Source organism: Amblyraja radiata, chromosome 10 (genome assembly GCF_010909765.2).
Source record: "Amblyraja radiata isolate CabotCenter1 chromosome 10, sAmbRad1.1.pri, whole genome shotgun sequence".
Lineage (NCBI taxonomy): Eukaryota > Metazoa > Chordata > Chondrichthyes > Rajiformes > Rajidae > Amblyraja > Amblyraja radiata.
Genome location: NC_045965.1, coordinates 4509052 through 4533169, shown reverse-complemented (window position 1 = coordinate 4533169; position 24118 = coordinate 4509052). Strand labels below are relative to the sequence as shown.

The 24118-nt window shown below is 45.9% G+C and overlaps 1 protein-coding gene across 1 annotated transcript in view; it reads left to right on the top strand.

The window, feature by feature from the left end:
• LOC116978097 (putative GPI-anchored protein pfl2) overlaps window positions 1–24118 on the top strand; it is a 62089-nt gene that overhangs the window by 5547 nt on the left and 32424 nt on the right. Inside the window, exons 3-6 of the mRNA XM_033029122.1 lie at window positions 3469–3498; window positions 6135–6194; window positions 12815–12880; window positions 16008–16073. Of these exons, the coding sequence (XP_032885013.1) occupies window positions 3469–3498; window positions 6135–6194; window positions 12815–12880; window positions 16008–16073 (222 nt within the window). The remainder of the gene's footprint in view (window positions 1–3468; window positions 3499–6134; window positions 6195–12814; window positions 12881–16007; window positions 16074–24118) is intronic.

Sequence of the window (24118 nt, the reverse complement as noted above, 5' to 3'; positions counted from 1 at the left end):
TGGTCGACGCTGGGCTCTTTCTCTCTCGCTTTGAATTGTGGGAGATTTGGCCGCCATGGCTGTCCAGTCGCTGGGGGCCTCACAAGTGGAACAGCTTAGGGCCTCTCTTCATCTAAATCCGGCACTGCCCTCGTCAGGAGATACCAAGACGGGCATGTGACGTCATGGGCTAGAGGGAGTGTCCTGGTACTTAAGGTCTCTCACCTCGAGACCTTGAGGAGTCGACAGGTAGCTGAGCACGAGATAACAACCTCACTCAGCTACAGCAACATTGTTTTATAGTTAGCGCACCAACCTAACGTGTCACCACTGAATAAACGACTCTTTGAACCGGCCTGACGTCTCACCTTTATTCACCACATATGGTGTCGCTACAGGGGGATATATTCCCCCCCCACCCCCCTCCCCCCTCCCCTCCCCCCCCGCCCCCCAGATCAACGGCAGTGCCTTCCACGGCACAGAAAATTTGACAAAACACGTTAAAATGTGTTATCATTTCAAGTGCTATTTTTTTTTTGTAGTTGGAAAAAGGGACAAGAAATAGTCATAACATTTCCTGATTTTGCAAAGTCATACAAATTATGTTTTGCTCGGGGAAAAAATCTGAGTATTTTGAAAGTATGTGTTCTCCTTTTGACGGATATTTAATTTGAATTTGATTTTAGAATCTGCAAATCATGACATTAATAAAGGGGGTATATGTTTGTGGAAACGCTACTCTTTTAAGTCTTTCAAGAAATCTAAAATGCATAAAAAATATACATTTCAAAGCACTGAGTCGCTTGCCCAGAGTAGGTGAATCGAGGACCAGAGGACAGATTTAAGGTGAAGGAGAAAATATTTCATAAGAATCTGAGGGGTAACTTTTTCCACGCAAAGGGTGGTGAGTGTATGGAACAAGCTGCCAGAGGAAGTAGTTGAGGCAGGGACGATCCCAACAGTTAAGAAACCATTAGCCAGGGATGGAAATCCTAGGGGGGGACGGGGGACTTTCCCCCCCTCTGTTTTGAGAGGTGGGGGACATCCCCCCAAGTTTGTGTAATCCGGATTTTAAAACCCGGTGAAATCTCTGCTTTCCGCGAGACAGTGGGGGTGGGACTGCTGATCGAGGGCTGCGATTAGACGAGAAAGACGACGGTCAGCAGGCAATGGGGGCGGGACATGATGATTCAACGCGATCATTGGAGGAGGGAGGAGTAGGGGGGCGGGGGTGGGACTGAGGATAGAGAGCGGTGATTGGAGGAGGGAGACGTGGCACAGACCTGCGTCTCATCCGCAGCCAGGATCGATCCCGGCTCTCCGGCGCTGTCCCGTCCCCATACGAGTGCCCCCCCATGGGTGGCCAGAGACGACGAGAGTCAGACAGGCGCAGTGCCCCCAGGCCCACAGTCAGCGCAGAGAAGCAGTGCTAAACCCAGCTCAACTCTGCCTGTCCCTAGGTTAACCTACAGCCCTGCCTGACGTGGGAAATATGGCCAGCGTGGAAAACCAGAGCTGGTGTCCCGTCAGTACAGGCAGGGCTATAGGTTAACCTGGCGAGACGGGCAGAGTTGAGCTGCATTTAGCACTGGATTGAGCCTCCGAAGCCTCGCACATGCGTGTGTGAGTGTGCGCATGCGCGCGCGGCCACCAAAAAATTGTGTCCCCTCCATATTCTGATAGCAATTTCCGACTGATACATGGATAGGACAGGTTTGGAGTTGATATGGCCCAAAAGCAGGTAGTGTAGCTGGGACATGTTGGCGGATATGGGCAAGTTGGGCCGAAGGGCCTGTTTTCACACTGTATCACTCTATGACTACATTATACCTCCACCATGCATGAATGCTTCAAAATCAAGTGGTCGAGTTTTATTGCCATATACTCAAGCATGGAAACATAGAAAATAGGTGCAGGAATAGGCCATTTGGTCCTTCAAGCCAGCACTGCCATTCAATATGATCATGGCTGTTCATCTAAAATCAGTACCCCTTTCCAGTTTTTTCCCCATATCCCTTGATTTCACTAGCCCAAGGGCTAAATGTAACTCTCTCTTGGCCTCCACTGCCTTCTGTGGCAGAGAATTCCACAGATTCACAACTCTCCGGGTGAAGAAAGTTTGTCCTCATAGAAACATAGAAACAACTCAGTCCTAAATGGCCTACCCCTTATTCCTAATATATGACCCCTGGTTCAGGACTCCCCGACATCAGGAACATTTTTCCTGCAGTCACAGTAAGTGAAAATCTATCAGGCAAGCAGGACGCTTTTTCCAACCACCCCCATTTGAAGGCCACTATCTTCCACCGCTTCAACCCAGTGCTTGGTACCTACTTCCAGCAGCCACTGGTTGTCCTCCAGGATGCAACGAGCTGCAGCCTGGTCCATGCCGGTCACCAGGGTATATTTGACCCAGAGACTCTCACAGCAGAGGCACAACGCTTCCGACGCCTCCAATGGCCCGGGACTCTTGCACTGAGGCTGTTCCATGGCTGGAGCTGCAGAGAACGACTCGCCAGCCCGGCAAACACTCGCCAGCCCCGGCTCCCCGTCCGCATCTGCCCCCACCGCTGCTTCTTCTTCCATCCCTCCCTCCGCCCCGGCTCTCCAACACCCATGACCAGGTTGCTCAGAGCACAGCAGCGCCTCGTCCAAAGCCAGAGACATTGAAACATGAATTGAATTCTATCAATAGGTTGATAGAATGAACAAGCATTTTAGGGGGAAAGAAACTGAGGGTGGAAGTGGTAAAAAAGGCTTGAATGTAGCATTAGGGGGAGGGACTCCACCTAACGGCATTCGGACATGGCACCACACAGCACCTCCCGACTCCACACAGCAGCTTTCCCGACTCCACTCTTGTGGTCTCAATCAGCACGGCTTGTTTATTCAGCCCCGCCTCCGGGTATTTATTCTCCAGTGGGTGCCGGAAGGGGCGGTACCTTCATGGTGACTGACAGGCGAGAAGACCAATCTGCTGATCTCATGATTTTTTAAACCTTCATAACGTTTCTCATATTTCACCGATCGGAACAATACTTCGTAGCTTGGAGCAGAGGAGAATGGTGAGTAAGATGGCGAAAGATCCTAGCTATATATCGTGGCGTTTTTGCGCAAATTTAATTACAATGCAGACCTGAAGTGGTCAAGATGAGAGTTTTAGTAATAGTATAGATGTGAAATCACAAGCTGAGGAGTGAGGCCAATTTTTATGAATTAAATCGCAATAGAGTTGACTATCTCACCAAACTGTAAAATATATGTGTTGGAAGGAACTGCAGACGTTGGTTTACAGTGAAGATAGACACAAAATGCTGGAGTAACTCAGCGGGACAGGCAGCATATCTGGAGAGAAGGAATGGGTGACGTTTCGTGTTAAGACCCTTTTTCAGACTGAGCTACTCCAGCATTTTGTGTCCTTCTTCTGGACAATGTTTGCTTTAGTTTACACGTTGCAATTCTCATTGAATTTATTTTATTTCATTGCAGGTGCTGGTAATTCAAACGCCACGCCTACGAGTAAGTACCCTGTTAGATATCTTCCACACAAATCAAACACAATGCTATACGCTTCCTATTAATTTCAATGTTTTTTGTTTGAAGTATTTTTAAGATAATGTAGGGCCTACATGAGAGATACGAGCAGGTGATTATTATTTTTGTTATTGCTTGACCTCCAAACACTGGGGGAAAATAATATGTCATCCCCCTCCTCAAAAAGTGGGGGGATATATCCCCATCCCATCCCCCCCTGGATCAACGCAAGTGCCTTCCACGGTAATGAAAATTTGACAAAAAACTTTTAAATGTGTTATAATATCTAGTGCTATTTTTTTTTGTTTGTAGTTGGAAAAAGGGACAAGAAATAATCATAACATTTCCTGATTTTGCAAAGTCATACAGATTATGTTTTGCTCGGGGAAAAAATCAGAGTATTTTGAAAGTATGCGTTCTCCTTTTGACGTATATTTCATTTTGATTTGAATTTGGAATCATCAAACCATGACATTAATAAAGGGGGTATATGTTTGTGGAAACATTACTCTTTTAAAAGCCTTTTGCGGAATCTAAAATCCAGTCGAAATATACATTTCAATGCACTGTCTCTTGCCCAGAGTAGGTGAATTGAGGACCAGAGGACAGATTTAAGGTGAAGGGGAAAAGATTTCATAGGAATCTGAGGGGTAACCTTTTCCACACAAAGGGTGGTGGGTGTATGGAACATGCTGCCAGAGGAGGTAGTTGAGGCAGGGACGATCCCAACATTTAAGAAACCGTTAGACTGATACATGGATAGGACAGGTTTGGAGTTGATATGGAGCAAAAGCAGGTAGTGTAGCTGGGACATGATGGTGGGTGTAGGCACGTTGGGCCGAAGGGCCTGTTTTCACACTGTATCACTCTATGACTATGTTATACCTCCGCTATGCATGAATGCTGCATAATCAAGTGGTCGAGTTTTATTGCCATATACATAAGCAGAGAAACATAGAAAATAGGTGCAGGAATAGGTCATTCGGCCCTTCAATCCAGCACTGCCATTCAATATGGCTGTTCATCTAAAATCAGTACCCCTTTCCTGTGATTTCGCTAGCCCCAAGAGCTTAATGTAACTCTCTCTTGAAAACATCCAGTGAATTGGCCTCCACTGCCTCTGTGGCAGAGAACTCCACAGATTCACAACTCTCTGCGTGAAGAAAGTTTGGCCTCATAGAAACATAGAAACATCTCAGTCCTAAATAGCCTACCCCTTATTCCTAAACTGTGACCCCTGGTTCAGGCTCCCCCAACATCGGTAAGTGAAAATCTAGCAGGCAAGTAGGATGCTTTCTCCAACTACCCCCATTTGAAGGCCACTATCTTCCATCGTTTCCACCCAGTGCTTGGTACTTCCAGCAGCCGCTGTTTGTCCTCCAGGATGCACCGAGCCGCAGCCTGATCCTTGCTGGTCACCAGGGCAAATTTGACGCAGAGACTCTCACGGCAGCGGCGCAACGCTTCCGACGCCTCCGATGGCCCGGGACTCTTGCACTGAAGCTGCTCCATGGCCGGAGCTGCAGCAAGCGACTTGCCAGCCCGTCTGCATCTGCCCCCGTCACTGCTTCTGCTTCCATCCCTCCCTCCGCCCCGGCTCTGCAACACCCACGATCAGGTTGCTCAGAGCACAGCAGCGCCTCGTCCAAAGCCAGAGACAGTGAAACATGTCTAGCCAAAACAGTGGGGGGGCTGCAGCCCCACCCCCCCCCCCCCCCAGGTGTTGGATGATCAGCCATGATCATATTGAATGGCGGTGCAGGCTCGAAGGACCGAATGGCCTACTCCTGCACCTAATTTCTATGTTTCTATGTAAAAGGAGATGAGGTGGAATTTCTTGGGCCAGACGGTGGTGAATCTGTGGAATTCATTGCCTCAGATGGCTGTGGAGGCCATCATTGAGTATTTTTAAGATGGAGATTGGCAGGTTATTGATTAAATTAAATTAAATTAAATGTCTTTATTTATATAGCACATTTTTAGTCAACTTGCATTGACCCCAAAGTGCTTCACATAATTACATTCACACACACAGGCAAAGATGGGTGAAGTGTCTTGCCCAAGGACACACACAGGCAAAGGTGGGTGAAGTGTCTTGCCCAAGGACACAACGACAGTATGCACTCCAAGCGGGATTCGAACCTGCTACCTTCCGGTTGCCAGCCGAACACTTAGCCCATTGTGCCATCTGTCGTCGATTAGTACGGGTGTCAGGGTTTATGGGGAGAAGGCGAGAGAATAGGTTGAAAGAGAGAGATAGATCAGCCGTGATTGAATGGCGGGGAAGACTGAGTGGCCAATTTCTGCTCCTATTCCAACCCTGGGTTTGGCAGCAACGTTTTATGGTGTGTGACAATTCTTTCTGAATCGCATCTCGCTGTTTTTTAAAACATTAGAAATTGGAAGGATCGGTCTCCCTTGGAGTTGAACACGTTACAACTATGGGTAACAGCATAACAAACAAGTCCACCTATTATCAAACCAAGGCTGGGAAAAAACATTCTTTTTCAATAGGTGAAAATGTGAATATGGGATATGTTTTTTTGAGTGTGATAGGACAAGTTATTTTGCTCAACGCACATTTGATTCTCACCTTAAAATCCTTCAATCTCATCCAACAGCAATCATCAGCACCACGCCGACAGTGACTAATATACCAAGCACCCATGCATCATCTGCACGTATGTATCTCACCATCAGCGACACACCTCCTGGCTTTGAACACAATAGCACTGCATACCCCAGAACAAGCGGCATGAAGGGGAGAGGGGATAAAGCTGACTGTTACCCTCATCCTGAATGGAGAATCATGCCACCATGCTGTACGAAGGATGGCATGAAGCTACAATGAGTGCACAGGAGATTAACAATGATGAAAGAATGGAGCGACTGGGCTATATTAAAGGATTATTAAAGGATTGGACAGGCTAGATGTTCCCGATGTTGGGAGAGTCCAGATCCAGGGGTCACAGTTTAAGAATAAGGGGTAGGCCATTTAGGATTGAGATGAGGAAAAACGTTTTCTCCCAGAGAGTTGTGAATCTGTGGAATTCTCTGCCACAGAAGGCATTGGAGGCCAATTCACTGGTTGTTTACAAGAGAGAGTTAGCTCTTAGGGCTAAAGGAATCAAGGGATATGGGGGGAAAAGCAGGATACTAATTTTAGATAATCTGCCATGATCATATTGAATGGCGGTGCTGGCTTGAAGGGCCATATGGCCTACTCCTGTACCTATTTTTTGGTATGTTTCTATGTTTAGGAGGATGAGGCATACACAATGATGAGAGAAATAGGTTGAGTATTTTGCCCAGAGCAGGGTAATTGAGAACCAGAGGACACAGAGGTTAGGAGGGAAAGGTTTATCAAATGGGGATCTGAAGGGTAATGATTTTATACCAAGAGTGGTGGGTGTATGGAATGAGCTGCTGGAGGAGGTAGTTGAGGCAGGCACTATCACAACATTTAAGAAACAGGGGAATATGGTCCAAACGCAGGCACATGGGACATGTTGGCCTATGTGGTAAGTTGGTCAGTAGAGGCTGTTTCCATACTCGATGGCCCTCTATATTGCCCGGACTCGATGGGCCTGAGGTACAGGGAGAGGTTGGCCAGGCTAGGACTTTATTCTTTGGAGCACAGGAGGCTCAGGAGTGATCTTAAAGAGGTGCACATAATCAGGAAGGGAATAGATAGAGTGAATTTACTCTCATTTTCTCAGGATAAAGGAATCAAGAACTAGCATAAATAGGTTTAAGGTGGGATGGGGAAAGATTTAGTAGAAACCTAGAGGACAACTTGGGCGGAAGGGACTGGCCCTTCATGGTTCTATGACCCTGTGTTCATCATGACCTTCACCTGTATGTGACACATCTTCATGCAGCATGTGAGACGAGTGTGTGGGGCAGGGGAAAGGAGCAGGGTAACTGGGGTGGAGGGAGATGATGCAAGGGATAGTCATAGGGATAGGCAGCATGGGGGCATAGTCCTCAATTTACTTTGAGATAGATGTTGAACTTTTTCCCTCTGACATAGTCCCATTTTAAGACTACAGCTACATTTTCCTTGGGCAGTGATTAAAATATGATCTTCATTCTCCAGTCTTTATCACCGTTGTGTGTCAGGCCTCATTGGTTGATGAGATTCCTTTCTGTTTCACAAGCTCGGCGCATGTAGTGTCGATGTGGACATTAAACACAATCTTGCTGCAGAGAATCTGAAACCTATGTTCATAAGCACTGGTTAAACTGCCCAATATTATTTGCAAAGTCAATGGTGAACAAAATCAGTGGTGTACAAAATCAATCGTGTATAAGATCACTGGTGCACAAAATCAATGGTGTACAAAATTAATGGTGAACAAAATCAATGGTGTACAAAATCAATGGTGTACAAAATCAATGGTGAACAAAATCAATGGTGTACAAAATTAATGGTGAACAAAATCAATGGTGTACAAAATCAATGGTGTACAAAATCAATGGTGAACAAAATCAGTGGTTTACAAAATCAATGGTGAACAAAATCAGTGGTGTATAAAATCAGTGGTGTATAAATTCAATGGTGTACAAAATCAGCGGTGTACAAAATCAATGGTGTACAAAATCACTGGTGTACAAGATCACTGGTGTACACGATCACGTGTACAAAATCAATGGTGCACAAAATCAATGGTGAACAAAATCAATGGTGAACAAAATCAGTGGTGTACAAAATCACTGGTGCACAAAGTCAGCACGTTCCTTCCATTTCAGAACAAAGGCCCAGCTGCAATGTCCATCCAAGTATGAGTGTGTTATTTGTCATTTATTCCCACTTTGTTGTCCGTGAAACTTAATTTGGTCGCATTCCTCATGAACCTGTGTAGGAAGGAACTGCAGATGCTGGTTTACACCAGAGATAGACACAGAATGCTAGAGTAATTCAGCAGGACAGGCAGCATCTCTGGAGAGAAGGAATGGGTGACATTTTTGGTCGGCATCTGAAGAAGATGGTTGGCATCAGGTTGGCATCTGACTTTAAACATCACCCATTCCTTCTCTGCAGAGTTGCTGCTGCCTGTCCCGCTGACTTCCTCATTAACTTTCTTTCTGTTTCATTCGGTCTAACTGAAGAGGACCTGCTCCAGGCTGACCAGCTTAGTTTAGAGTCTGTGGGCAGCTGGTTGCAAGTGAACCGATTGATGTGAACCATTAACTGGGTCATGTGTAGCAAGGTGTAGACTGCAACCTCTGTACGTTCACTTCTGTCCGAGGTCACTATTCACCCTGTTTGTTTCTTCAAATGGGATTGTCAGGGTCGGAGTTAAAGGGAAAGGGGGTAAAGGGATAGTTAATGACCCCAGAATTAACGGGAAAGAAAGCTCACAAAGGGATAGGAGAGTATGGCCAAGTGTATTAGGGATCGATGTGAAAGGTGAGATGCGTAAGGAATTAAAAGTATTGTATATGAATGCGCAAAGTATAAGAAGTAAAGTAGATGAGCTTGAGGCTCAGTTAGAGGTTGGTAGATATGACATTGTGGGGATTACCGAGACGTGGCTGCAGGAGGATCGGGCCTGGGAACTTAATATTCAGGGTTATACAGCCTATAGAAAGGACAGGCAGGTGGGCAGAGGAGGGGGGGTAGCTCTGCTGGTGAAGGATGGAATTCAGTCCCTTGCGAGGGAAGACATAGGGACTGATGAGGTAGAGTCACTGTGGATTGAGTTGAGGAATTGTAAAGGCAAGAAGACACTAATTGGTGTTATCTACAGACCCCCAAATAGTAGCCTGGATGTAGGGTGTAAGTTGCAGCAGGAGTTAAAACTGGCATGTAACAAAGGTAATGCCACTGTGGTGATGGGGGATTTCAATATGCAGGTACACTGGGAAAATCACATTGGTTCAGGACCCCAAGAAAGAGAGTTTGTAGAATGCCTCAGAGATGGATTCTTAGAGCAACTTGTAATGGAGCCGACCAGAGAAAAGGCAATTCTGGATTTAGTGTTGTCCAATGAACCAGATATGATAAGAGAACTCGAGGTAAAGGAACCGCTTGGAGGTAGTGATCATAATATGATTAGTTTTAATCTGCAATTTGAGAAGGAGAAGGTTAAATCGGAAGTGTTAGTGATGCAGTTGAACAAAGGGGACTATGAAAGCCATGAGAGGGGAGCTGGCCAAGGTAGACTGGGAAGGGATCCTAGCAGGAATGACGGTGGAACAGCAATGGCAGGAATTTCTGGGCATAATCCGGAAGACGCAGGATCATTTCATTCCAAAAAGGAAGAAAGATTCTAAGGGGAGTAGGAGGCAACCATGGCTGACAAGAGAAGTTAGGGATAGAATAAAACTAAAAGAAAAGATGTATAAAAACAGCAAAGAGTAGCCGGAAGCCAGAGGATTGGGAAACTTTCATAGGACAACAGAAGGAAACAAAACGGGCAATACGGGCTGAAAAGATGAAGTACGAGGGGAAGCTGGCCAGGAATATAAAGAAGGACAGTAAAAGCTTCTTTAGATATGTTAAGGGAAAAAGAGTAGCAAAGTCAAATGTGGGTCCCTTGAAGGCAGACACGGGTGAAATTATTATGGGTAACAAGGAAATGGCAGAAGAGTTGAACAAGTACTTCGGATCTGTTTTCACTAAGTAAGACAAACAATCTCGCAGATGTACTGGAGGACAGAGGATCTAAGAGGGTAGAGGAACTTAAATAAATTTTCATTAGGCGAGAAATAGTATTGCGTAGGCTAATGGGACTGAAGGATGATAAATCCCCTGGGCCTGATGGTCTGCATCTCGGGGAGGTGGTTCTAGAAATCATGGACGCATTGGTGATCATTTTCCAATGTTCAATAGATTCAGGATCAGTTCCTGTGGATTGGAGGATAGCTAATGTTATCCCACTTTTCAAGATAGGAGTGAGAGAGAAAGCAGGGCATTATGGACCAGTTAGCCTGACTTCAGTGGTGGGAAAGATGCTTGTCGATTATTAAAGATGAAATAGCGCCACATTTGGATAGCAGTAACAGGATCGGTCCGAGTCAACATGGATTTACAAAGGGGAAATCATGCTTCACTAATCTTCTGGAATTTTTTGAGATGTAACAAGTAAAATGGACAAGGAAGAGCCAGTAGATTTACCTGGATTTACAGAAACATTTGATAAGGTCCCACACGGGAGATGAGTGGGCAAAATAAGAGCACGTTATTGGGGGTAGGGTATTGACATGGGTAGAAAATTGGTTGGCAGGCAGGAAACAAAGAGTAGGGATTAACGGGTCCCTGTCAGAATGGCAGGCAGTGACTAGTGGGATGCCACAAAGCTCAACTGGGTAGCAGTGTGAACTGTGAAGGGGATGCTATGAGGCAAGAATAGGAAGGCAGATTATTATCTGAATGGTTAAGATGTTTAAGAAGGAACTGCAGATGCTGGAGAATCAAAGGTAGACACAAATGCTGGAGAAACTCAGCAGGTGAGGCAGCATCTATGGAGCGAAGGAAATAGGCAACGTTTCGGGCCGAAACCCATCCTCAGAATAACAAGACCTGGGCGTCCTTGTACATCAGACACTGAAAGTATGCACTCAGGTACAGCAGGAAGTGAAGAAAACTAATGGCATGTTGGCCTTCATAACAAGAGGAGTTGAGTATAGGACCAAAGAGGTCCTTCTTTAGTTGTACAGGGCCCTGGTGAGACCACACCTGGAGTATTGTGTGCAGTTTTGGTCTCCTCATTTGAGGAAGGATATTCTTGCTATTGAGGGAGTGCAGAGTAGGTTCACCAGGTTAATTCCCTAGATGGCGGGACTGTCATATGATGAAAGAATGGAGCGACAGGGCTTGTAGTCACTGCAATTTAGAAGGATAGGAAGGGATCTTATAGAAAGATATAAAATTATTGAGGGACTGGACACGCTAGATTGGTTCCCGATGTTTGAGGAGTCCTGAACTAGGGGCCACAGTTTAAGAATAAGGGGTAAGGGGGGGAAGTAGAGATGGAGGACATCCCAGATGTCCAAGAATGGAAGGTCACATCTTGGGAGCAGATGCAGCAAAGACAGAGGAATTGAGAGGAGGGAATAGTGTATATGCAAGATGTTAGTGATGTGACTAGTGATGTGCCTCAGGGTTCGGTGCTGGGTCCATTGCTGTTTGTCATCTATATCAATGATTTGGATGAGAACGTACATGGCAAGATTAGCAAGAGTGCAGAAGATACAAATATGGGTATTTTGCAGATAGTGAAGATGGTTGTGAAAAATTGCATCAGGATCTTAATCGGTTGCCCAGGTGGTCTGAAGTGTAGTTGGTGGATTTTAATACAGTGATATATGAGGTGGAATACAAATTTCTTGGAACGTAGAAGGATGAGGGGTGATCTTATAGAGGTGTATAAAATCATGAGAGGAATAGATCAGGTAGATGCACAGAACATCTTGCCCAGAGTAGGGGAATCGAGGACCAGAGGACATGTATTAAGTGATGGGGGAACGATTTAGTAGATTCTGAAGGGTAACTTGTTGGTGTATGGAAGAAGCTGCCAGAGGAGGTAGTTCAGGTAGGGACTATTGCAATAATTAATAAACAGTTAGACAGGTACATGGACAGGACAGGAGTAGTGGGATATGGGCAAATGCAGGTAGGTGGGACTAGTGTAGCTGGGACATGTTGGCCGGTGTGGGCGTTGGGCCGAAGAGCCTGTTTCCACACTGTATCACTCTGTGACTCGAGAGTGGGAGGAGATATAATCCAGATAACTGTGGGAGTCAGTAGGTTTGTAGTAGATGTCAGTCAATGGTCTGTCTCCTGTCATGGAGACAGAGAAATCAAGAAAGGGGAGAGAGGTGTCAGAGATAGTCCAGGTGAATTTGAGGGCAGGATGGAAGTTAGTGGTGAAGTTAATGGAATGAATGTGTGAGTTGTGCAGGGGTGCAGGAGGCAGCCCCGTTGCAGTTGTCGATGTTGCAGAGAAAGCGTTGGGGGACGGGGCCAGTGTACTTACGTCTGGAACAAGGACAGCTCGACGTAAGTGGCAAAAAGGCCGACATAGCTGGGGCCCAGACAAGTGCCCATGGCTACATCTTGAACTTGGAGAAAGTGAAAGCAGTCAAAGGGACAGGTGGGATTGGACAAGTCTTTGACTATGTCGGCTGCTTTTCCAAGGCAGCGTGAAGTGTGGATGGAGTCAATGGTGGGAAGTCAGGTGTGTGTGTGATGGGCTGGGCTACATCTACAAAATGGTGGAAGGCATGTCTTGTCAGGCTGTGGCAGAGCTAGTCTGTGCCTGCGTCACTCTTCTCACTTATGTTCTCCCAACAGATTACTCATCACCCACTCCCACCAGCACCGCTTCATCAGTGACTACTTCACTCACATCATCTTCAGGTATATCTACAGAGAAACCCTAAACTCTCTCAAAATCAAAATGGGTGTCAACACATACGTGTGATTTACTTTGGACTTTAGTGACACCGTGTGGAAACAGGCTCTTCGGCCCACTGGCCACGCTGACCAGCGATCACCCCGTACGCTAACACTATCCTACACACGAGGGACAATGCACAATATGTAGACGCCAATCAAACTACAGAGCTGTACATTTTGGAAATTAGGTGGAATCTGAAACACCTGGAAAAACCCATGAGGGTCACAGGGAGAATGTACAAACTCCCAACAGTTCAGTTTAGTTTATTGTCACGTGTGCCGAGGTAGAGTGAAAAGCTTTTGTTGCGTGCGAACCAGACCGCAGAAAGGCAATACATGATTGCAATTGAGCCATTTACAGTGTATAGATACATGATAAGGGAACACAAGTTTAGTGCAAGGTAAAGCCAGTAAAGTCTGATTAAGGATAGTCCAAGGAAACAGACAGCACCCATAGTCAGGATGGAACCCGGGTCTCTAGCGCAGTAAGTAAGTAAGTAAGTAAGTAAGTAAGTAAGTAAGTAAGTTAGTTTATTGGACAAGTATACACATACAAGGAATTTGCCTTGGTGCTCCACCCACAAGTAACAACATGACATACAGTGACAGTTACAAATGACTCAGAAAACACTAAACATTAATAATAATAAAACATTTATGACAAAACACCATTGATCAAGCATGTGAACCAACAAAATACCAGATCAAAGGGAGGCTACAAATTTTGGCTGTTGAGTAGAGCAACTACTCGTGGATAAAAACTGTTTTTATGTCTAGCTGTGGAAGCTTTGACAGTCCGGAGTCGCCTTCCAGAAGGAAGTGATTCAAAGAGTTTGTGGCAAGGGTGAGAGGGGTCAGAGATGATCTCGCCCGCTCGCTTCCTGGCCCTTGTAGTGTACAGTTCATCAATGGAGCGAAGGTTGCAGCCAATAACCTTCTCTGCTGATCGGACGATTCGCTGCAGCCTCCAGGTGTCGTGCTTGGTGGCTAAGCCAAACCAGACCATGATGGAGAAGGTGAGAACTGACTCTACAATGGCTGTGTAGAATTGGACCATCATTACATGTGGCAGATTGTGCTTCCTCAGCTACTGTAGGAAGTACATCCTCTGTTGGGCCTTTTTAACTGTGGAGTCGATGGTAGCCCCCCTCTTAAGGTCCTTGGAGATGATGGTTCCCAGGAACTTAAAAGACTCCACAGATGTAACTGTGGTGTTGTTGATGGTGAGTGGGGTTAGGGGAGGGGGAGCTCTCCTAAAGTGTACAATCAATTCCACTGCTTAAGAGCATTGAGCTCCAGGTTGTTGCTACGGCACGAGGCCGCCAGCTGTGACACTTCCTGTCTGTGGGCAGATTCCTCCCCATCCTGGATCAGTCCAATCAGGGTTGTGTCGTCCGCAAACTTGAGAAGCTTGACAGGGGTGTCTGTGGAGGTGCAGTCGTTAGTGTAGAGAGAGTAGAGGAGAGGAGAGAGTACGCAGTCTTGCGGTGCTCCTATGCTGAGCGTTTGCGGGTCCGAGATGTGCTTTCCCAGCTTCACATGCTGCTTCCTGTCTGTCAGGAAGCTGGTGATCCACCAACAGAGGGGTTCAGGCACAGTCAACTCGGAAAGTTTGGAGTGTAGTAGCTCTGGAACAATGTTGTTGAATGCAGAGCTAAAATCAACAAACGGGATCCTCGCATAAGGCAGCAACTCTACCGCTGCACCACTGTGCCACCCCCAAATGTATGATGTGTGGACTGTATCAGATTTGGAATGAATGATAGTAAAACCATGAGATACAGCTTTGACAATCTCATTCCGTCATCCAGCAGTAGCTACATTAGTTTAGTTTAGTTTAGTTTAGTTTAGTTTAGTTTAGTTTAGTTTAGTTTAGAGATACAGTGCGGAAACAGACCCTTTGGCCCACCGAGTCCGCACCGACCAGCAATCCCTGCACACTAACAGTATCCAACACACATTAGGGACAATTTACAATCTTTACCGAAACCAATTAACCTACAAACCCGCACATCTTTGGAGTGTGGAAGGAAACCGGAGCACCCAAAGAAAACCCACACAGGTCACGGGGAGAATGTACAAATTGATCACAGATAGCACCCTTGTTCAGGATCGAGCCCGGGTCTCTGGTGTGTAAGGCAGCAATTCTATCGCTGTGCCACCTTGCCCACCTTGTGGTAGAAGCTTAAACGGTTCCATTACCTACACATTTCCCGTGGAAAACTGAAGTTCAAATATCAGGCAGCTGCCATTCAATCTATTTTCATCGATCTTGTTTCTTTGATGGAAATTGCAAAATAAGGTTTTTTATCACAACTTAGATGTTAATTTGGCATAAAAATAAATATATTGCTGAATGCCAAATAGAATTTTGTTAGAGCATGCCAATTCGTCTTTAGAACATTCAAATATATATATATTGAGGGCAATGCCAATTTCTTTCCTGACCACAGATTAAATGAGTTTTTAGCCTCCTATCTCTCCTTTGGATCTTGTTATACAGTCTTTTCTACTTCCTCAAATAATGGTGTAAAACAGATAAATATTTCATTGTTCTTGCCCAGAAGCCCATGCTTAGAGTTTAGAGATACATTGAAACAGGTCATTTGGCCCACCAAGACCACACCGGCCTTCACACTTGTTCTATGTTAACCCACTTTCTCATCCACTCCCACCACACCAGGAGCAATGTACAGAGTGCCAATGTATAGAGGCAGCCCCGTTGCAGTTGTCCATGTTGCAGAGAAAGCGTTGGGGGACGGGGCCAGTGTACGTCTGGAACAAGGACTGCTCGACGTAAGTGGCAAAAAGGCCGACATAGCTGGGGCCCAGACAAGTGCCCATGGCTACACCTTGAACTTGGAGAAAGTGAGAGCAGTCAAAGGGACAGGTGGGATTGGACAAGTCTTTGACTATGTCGGCTGCTTTTCCGAGGCAGCGTGAAGTGTGGATGGAGTCTATGGTGAAAAGTCAGGTGTGTGTGATGGGCTGGGCTACGTCTACAAAATGGTGGAAGGCATGTCTTGTCAGGCTGTGGCAGAGCTAGTCTGTGCCTGCGTCACTCTTCTCACTTATGTTCTCCCAACAGATCACTCATCACCCACTCCCACCAGCACCGCTTCATCAGTGACTACTTCACTCACATCATCTTCAGGTATATCTACAGAGAAACCCTAAACTCTCTCAAAATCAAAATGGGTGTCAACACATGCGTGCGATTTACTTTGGACTTTAGTGACACCGTGTGGAAACAGGCTCTTCGGCCCACTGGCCACGCTGACCAGCGATCACCCCGTACGCTAACACTATCCTACACACGAGGGACAATGCACAATATATAGACGCCAATCAAACTACAGACCTGTACATTTTGGGAATTTAGGTGGAATCTGAAACACCTGGAAAAACCCATGAGGGTCACAGGGAGAATGTACAAACTTCCAACAGTTCAGTTTAGTTTATTGTCACGTGTACCGAGGTAGAGTGAAAAGCTTTTGTTGCGTGCGAACCAGACAGCAGAAAGGCAATACATGATTGCAATTGAGCCATTTACAGTGTATAGATACATGATAAGGGAACACAAGTTTAGTGCAAGGTAAAGCCAGTAAAGTCTGATTAAGGATATTCCAAGGAAACAGACAGCACCCAAAGTCGTGATGGAACCCGGGTCTCTAGCGCAGTAAGTAAGTAAGTAAGTAAGTAAGTTAGTTTATTGGACAAGTATACACATACAAGGAATTTGCCTTGGTGCTCCACCCACAAGTAACAACATGACATACAGTGACAGTTACAAATGACTCAGAAAACACTAAACATTAATAATAATAAAACATTTATGACAAAACACCATTGATCAAGCATGTGAACCAACAAAATACCAGATCAAAGGGAGGCTACAGATTTTGGCTGTTGAGTAGAGCAACTACTCGTGGATAAAAACAGTTTTTATGTCTGGCTGTGGCAGCTTTGACAGTCCGGAGTCGCCTTCCAGAGGGAAGTGATTCAAAGAGTTTGTGGCAAGGGTGAGAGGGGTCAGAGATGATCTCGCCCGCTCGTTTCCTGGCCCTTGTAGTGTACAGTTCATCAATGGAGCCAATAACCTTATCTGCTGATCGGATGATTCGCTGCAGCCTTCAGGTGTCGTGCTTGGTGGCTGAGCCATAACAGACCACGATGGAGAAGGTGAGAACAGACTCTACAATGGCCGTGTAGAATTGGACCATCATTACATGTGGCAGATTGTTCTTCCTCAGCTACCGTAGGAAGTACATCCTCTGTTGGGCCTTTTTGACTGTGGAGTCGATGGTAGCCCCCCTCTTAAGGTCCTTGGAGATAATGGTTCTCAGGAACTTAAAAGACTCCACAGATGTAACTGTGGTGTTGTTGATGGTGAGTGGGTGGAGGGGAGGGGGAGCTCTCCTAAAGTCTACAATCAATTCCACTCTCCTAAGAGCATTGAGCTCCAGGTTGTTGCTATGGCACGAGGCCGCCAGCTGTGACACTTCCTGTCTGTGGGCAGATTCCTCCCCATCCTGGATCAGTCCAATCAGGGTTGTGTTGTCCGCAAACTTGAGAAGCTTGACAGAGTTGTCTGTGGAGGTGCAGTCGTTAGTGTAGAGAGAGTAGAGGAGAGGAGAGAGTACGCAGCCTTGCGGTGCTCCTATGCTGAGCGTTTGCGGGTCCAAGATGTGCTTTCCCAGCTTCACATGCTGCTTCCTGTCTGTCAGGAAGGTGGTGATCCACTAACAGAGGAGTTCAGGCACAGTCAACTCAGAAAATTTGGAGTGTAGTAGCTCTGGAACAATGTTGTTGAATGCAGAGCTAAAATCAACAAACAGGATCCTCGCATAAGGCAGCAACTCTACTGCTGCACCACTGTGCCACCGCCAAATGTATGATGTGTGGACTGTATCAGATTTGGAATGAATGATAGTAAAACCATGAGATACAGCTTTGACAATCTCATTCCGAGTGCCAATGTATAGAGGCAGCCCCGTTGCAGTTGTCGATGTTGCAGAGAAAGCGTTGGGAGACGGGGCCAGTGTACGTCCGGAACAAGGACTGCTCGACGTAAGTGGCAAAAAGGCAGACATAGCTGGGGCCCAGACAAGTGCCCATGGCTACACCTTGAACTTGGAGAAAGTGAGAGCAGTCAAAGGGACAGGTGGGATTGTCAAGTCTTTGACTATGTCGGCTGCTTTTCCGAGGCAGCGTGAAGTGTGGATGGAGTCAATGGTGTGACGTTAGGTGTGTGTGTGATGGGCTGGGCTACGTCTACAAAATGGTGGAAGGCATGTCTTGTCAGGCTATGGCAGAGCTAGTCTGTGCCTGCGTCACTCTTCACACTTGTGTTCTCCCAACAGATTACTCATCACCCACTCCCACCAGCACCGCTTCATCAGTGACAACTGCACTCACACCATCTTCAGGTATATCTACAGAGAAACCCTAAACTCTCTCAAAATCAAAATGGGTGTCAACACGTGTTTGTGATTTACTTTGGACTTTAGTGACACCGTGTGGAAACAGGCTCTTCGGCCCACTGGCCACGCTGACCAGCGATCACCCCGTACGCTAACACTATCCTACACACGAGGGACAATGCACAATATGTAGACGCCAATCAAACTACAGACCTGTACATTTTGGGAATTTAGGTGGAATCTGAAACACCTGGAAAAACCCATGAGGGTCACAGGGAGAATGTACAAACTCCCAACAGTTCAGTTTAGTTTATTGTCACGTGTACTGAGGTAGAGTGAAAAGCTTTTGTTGCATGCTAACCAGTCAGTAAAAAGGCAATACATGATTACAATCGAGCCATTTACAATGTATAGATACCTGATAAGGGAATAACGGTTAATGCAAGGTAAAGCCCGTAAAGTCCGATTAAGGATATTCCAAGGGAACAGACAGCACCCATAGTCAGGATGGAACCCGGTCTCTGGCGCAGTAAGGCTGCAACTCTACCGCTGCACCACTGTGCCACCGCCAAATATATGATGTATGGACTGTATCAGATTTGGAATGAATGATAGTAAAACCATGAGATACAGCTTCGACAATCTCATTCCGTCATCCAGCAGTAGCTACATTAGTTTAGTTTAGTTTAGTTTAGTTTAGAGATACAGATTCGGCCCACCGAGTCCACGCCGACCAGCAATCCCCGCACACGAACAATATCCAACACGCATTAGGGACAAATTACAATCTTTACCGAAACCAATTAACCTACAAACCTGCACATCTTTGGAGTGTGGAAGGAAACCGGAGCACCCGAAGAAAACCCACAAAGGTCATGGGGAGAACGTACAAATTCCACACGGATAGCACCCATGTTCAGGATCGAACCTGGGTCTCTGGTGTGTGAGGCAACAATTCTATGTTTGCACCACAGTGCCCACCTTGTGGTAGAAGCTTAAACGGTTCCATTATCTATACATTATCCGTGGAAAACTGAAGTTCAAATATCAGACAGCTGCCATTCAATCTATTTTCATCGATTTTGTTTCCTTGATGGAAATTACAAAAGATGGTTTTTTTGTCACAACTTAGATGTTAATTTGGCATAAAAAAAGCATATATTGCTGAATGCCAAATAGAATTTTGTTAGAGGATACCAATTCGTCTTTAGAACATTCAAGTATATATATTAAGGCCAATGCCAATTTCTTTCCTGACCACAGATTAAGTGAGTTTTAGCCTCTTGGCTCTCCTTTGGATCTTGTTATACAGTCTTTTCTACTCCCTTAAATAATCGGGTAAAAACAGATAAATATTTGATTGTTCTTGCCCAGAAGTCCATGCATAGAGTTTAGAGATACATTGAAACAAGTCTTTTGGCCCACCAAGTCCACACCGGCCTTCACGCTAGTTCTATGCTATCACACATTCTCATCTACTCCCTCCACACCAGGAGCAATGTACAGAGGGACAATCAACCTACAATCCTGCACGTCTTTCATATGTTGGAGGAAACTGGAGCACCCGGAGGAAACCCACATGGTCACAGGGAAAGCATTCAAACACCGTACAAAAAACACCTGAGGTCAGGATCAAACCTGGGTCTCTGGCGCTGTGAGGTAGTAACATCACCAGCTGCATCACCATGCTATCAGAGTGTAGAGTGTGATTACTTTTACCTAATGGCCTGGATCTTTCTCAACAGTGTGGCTGGGTTAGTACAGACTAATTGTACCTCATAGATGTCCTAGAATGGAAAGTGACATCTTAGGAACAGATGCAGCAGAGACGGAGGAATTGAGAATAGGGAATAGTGTATTTGCAAGATGCTCGTGGTGTGACTAGTGATGTGCCTCAGGGTTTGGTGAAGTTGGGAGTTAAAGTTGCAATTATATCGGATGTTGTTGAGGTTGGATCAGTTCAGTTCAGGGCACCATGTTATAGGAAAGATGGTGTCAAACTGGAAAGGGTACAGAGAAGATTTATAAGGATGTAGCCAGGACTAGAGGGTCTGCGCTATAGGGAGAGGTTGAGTAGGCTGGGACTCTATTGCTTGGAGCACAGGAGGATGAGAGATGATCTTATTTGAGGTGTGTCAAATCGTGAGACGAATAGATTAAGTGGATGCGCAGAATCTCTTGCCCAGAGTAGGGGAGTCGAGGATCAGAGGACATTTCAGGTGAAGAGGGAAAGATTTAATAGGAATCTGAGGGGTAACTTTTTCACACAAAGTGTGGAGGGTGAATGGTACAAGCTGCCCGAGGAGGTAGTTGAGGTAGGAACTATCACAATGTATAATAAACAGTTAGGCAGGTACGTGGATAGGACAGGAGTAGTGGGATATGGGCAAATGCAGGTAGGTGGAACTAGTGTACCTGGGACATGTTGGCCGGTGTGGGCAAGTTGGGCCGAAGGGCCTGTTTTCACACTGTATCACTCTGTGACTCGAGAGTGGGAGGAGATATAATCCAGATAACTGTGGGAGTCAGTAGGTTTGTAGTAGATGTCAGTCAATGGTCTATCTCCTGTAATGGAGACAGATAAATCAAGAAAGGGGAGAGAGGTGTCAGAGATAGTCCAGGTGAATTTGAGGGCAGGATGGAAGTTAGTGGTGAAGTTAATGAAATGAATGTGTGAGTTGTGCAGGGGTGCAGGAGGCAGCCCCGTTGCAGTCGTCGATGTTGCAGAGAAAGCGTTGGGGGACGGGGCCAGTGTACGTCTGGAACAAGGACTGCTCGACGTAAGTGGCAAAAAGGCCGACATAGCTGGGGCCCAGACAAGTGCCCATGGCTACACCTTGAACTTGGAGAAAGTGAGAGCAGTCAAAGGGACAGGTGGGATTGGACTAGTCTTTGACTATGTCGGCTGCTTTTCCGCGGCAGCGTGATGTGTGGATGGAGCCAATGGTGGGAAGTCAGGTGTGTGTGTGATGGGCTGGGCTACGTCTACAAAATGGTGGAAGGCATGTCTTGTCAGGCTGTGGCAGAGCTAGTCTGTGTCTGTGTCATTCTTCACACTTGTGCTCTCCCAACAGATCACTCATCACCCACTCACACCAGCACCGCTTCATCAGTGACTACTTCACTCACATCATCTTCAGGTATATCTACAGAGAAACCCTAAACTCTCTCAAAATCAAAATGGGTGTCAACACATGCGTGGGATTTACTTTGGTCAAATAGAATATTGTTACAGGATGCCAATTGTCTAAATATCAGTATAACTATTTCATTGTTCTTGCCCAGATGTCCATGCTTAGTGTTTACAGATACAGCCTGGAAACAGGTCCTTTGGATCACCAAGTCCACACCGGCCTTCACGCTAGTTCTATGTTATCCCACTTTCTCATCCAACCCCTCCACACCAGGAGCAATGTACAGAGGGCCAATCAACCTACAATCCCGCACGTCTTTGATATGTTGGAGGAAACCGGAGCACCCAGAGGAAACCCACGTGGTCAAACGGAAAGCATTTAAACTCTGCTCAGACAATTCCTGAGGTCAGGATCAAACCGGGGCCTCTGGCGCTGTGAGGCAGCAACACCACCAGCTGTATCACTGTGCCACCAGAGTGTATAGTGCGATTACTTTTACCTAATGGCTTGGATCTTTCTCAGCAGCATGGCTGATACAGACTAATTGTACCTCATAGATGTTCTAGAATGGAAAGTGACATCTTGGGAACAGATGCAGCAGAGACGGAGTAATTGAGAGTAGGGAATAGCGTATTTGCTAGATATTAGTGGTGTGACTAGTGTTGTGCCTCAGGATTTGGTGCTGGGCCCATTGTTGTTTGTCATCTATATCAATGATATGGATGAGAACGGACATGGCAAGATTAGCAAGTGTGCAGATGATACAAAAGTGGACGGTTTTGCAGATAGTGAAGATGGTTGTGAATAACTGTGGGAGTTAGTAGGTTAGTAGTAGATGTCAGTCAATTGTCTGTCTCCTGTAATGGAAACAGAGAAATCAAGAAAGGGGTGAGGTGTCAGAGATAGTCCAGGTGAATTTGAGGGCAGGATGGAAGTTAGTGGTGAAGTTAATGAAATGAATGTGTGAGTTGTGCAGGGGTGCAGGAGCCAGCCCCGTTGCAGTTGTCGATGTTGCAGAGAAAGCGTTGGGGGACGGGGCCAGTGTACGTCTGCAACAAGGGCTGCTCGAAGTAAGTGGCAAAAAGGCCGACATAGCTGGGGCCCAGACAAGTGCCCATGGCTACACCTTGAACTTGGAGAAAGTGAGAGCAGTCAAAGGGACAGGTGGGATTGGACAAGTCTTTGACTATGTCGGCTGCTTTTCCGAGGCAGCGTGAAGTGTGGATGGAGTCAATGGTGGGAAGTCAGGTGTGTGTGTGATGGGCTGGGCTACATCTACAAAATGGTGGAAGGCATGTCTTGTCAGGCTGTGGCAGAGCTAGTCTGTGCCTGCGTCACTCTTCTCACTTATGTTCTCCCAACAGATTACTCATCACCCACTCCCAACAGCACCGCTTCATCAGTGACTACTTCACTCACACCATCTTCAGGTATATCTACAGAGAAACCCTAAACTCTCTCAAAATCAAAATGGGTGTCAACACATACGTGTGATTTACTTTGGACTTTAGTGACACCGTGTGGAAACAGGCTCTTCGGCCCACTGGCCACGCTGACCAGCGATCACCCCGTACGCTAACACTATCCTACACACGAGGGACAATGCACAATATGTAGACGCCAATCAAACTACAGACCTATACATTTTGGGAATTTAGTTGGAATCTGAAACCTGGAAAAACCCATGAGGGTCACAGGGAGAATGTACAAACTCCCAACAGTTCAGTTTAGTTTATTGTCACGTGTACCGAGGTAGAGTGAAAAGCTTTTGTTGCGTGCTAACCAGACAGCGGAAAGATAATACATGATTGCAATTGAGCCAATTACAGTGTATAGATACATGATAAGGGAATAATGTTTAGTGCAAGGTAAAGCCCGTAAATTCCGATTAAGGATATTCCAAGGGAACAGACAGCACCCGTAGTCAGGGTGGACCTGGGTTTCTGGCGCTGTAAGGCAGCAACTCTACCACTGCACCACTGTGCCACTCCCAAATATATGATGTGTGGACTGTATCAGATTTGGAATGAATTATAGTAAAACCATGAGATACAGCTTCGACAATCTCATTCCGTCATCCAGCAGTAGCTTCTTGTGTTGCAGCTTAAACGGTTCCATTATCTACACATTTCCCATGGACACCTGGTGTTCAAATATCAGGCAGCTGCCATTCAGACTGAGGCAATCTATTCTCATTGATTGTGTTTCTTTGATGGAAATTGCAAAAGGAAGGTTTTTATCACAACTTGGATGTTAAGTTGCCAAAAAAAGGAATATGTTGGTGAATGCCAAATAGAATTTTGTTAGAGGATGCCAATTGTCTTTACAACATTCAAACATATATATTAACAGCAATGCCAATTTCTTTTGTAACCACAGATTAAATGGGTTTTTAGCCTCTTGACTCTCCTTTGGATCTTGTTATATCGTCTTTTCTACTCCCTCAAATAATGGGGTAAAAAAGATGAATATTTCATTGTTCTTGTCCAGAGGTACATGCATAATGTTACAGATACGGCCTGGAAACAGGTCCTTTGGCTCACCAAGTCCACACCGGCCTTCACGCTAGTTCTGTGTAATCCCACTTTTTCATCCATTCCCTCATTTGGATGAGAACGGACATGGCAAGATTAGCAAGTGTG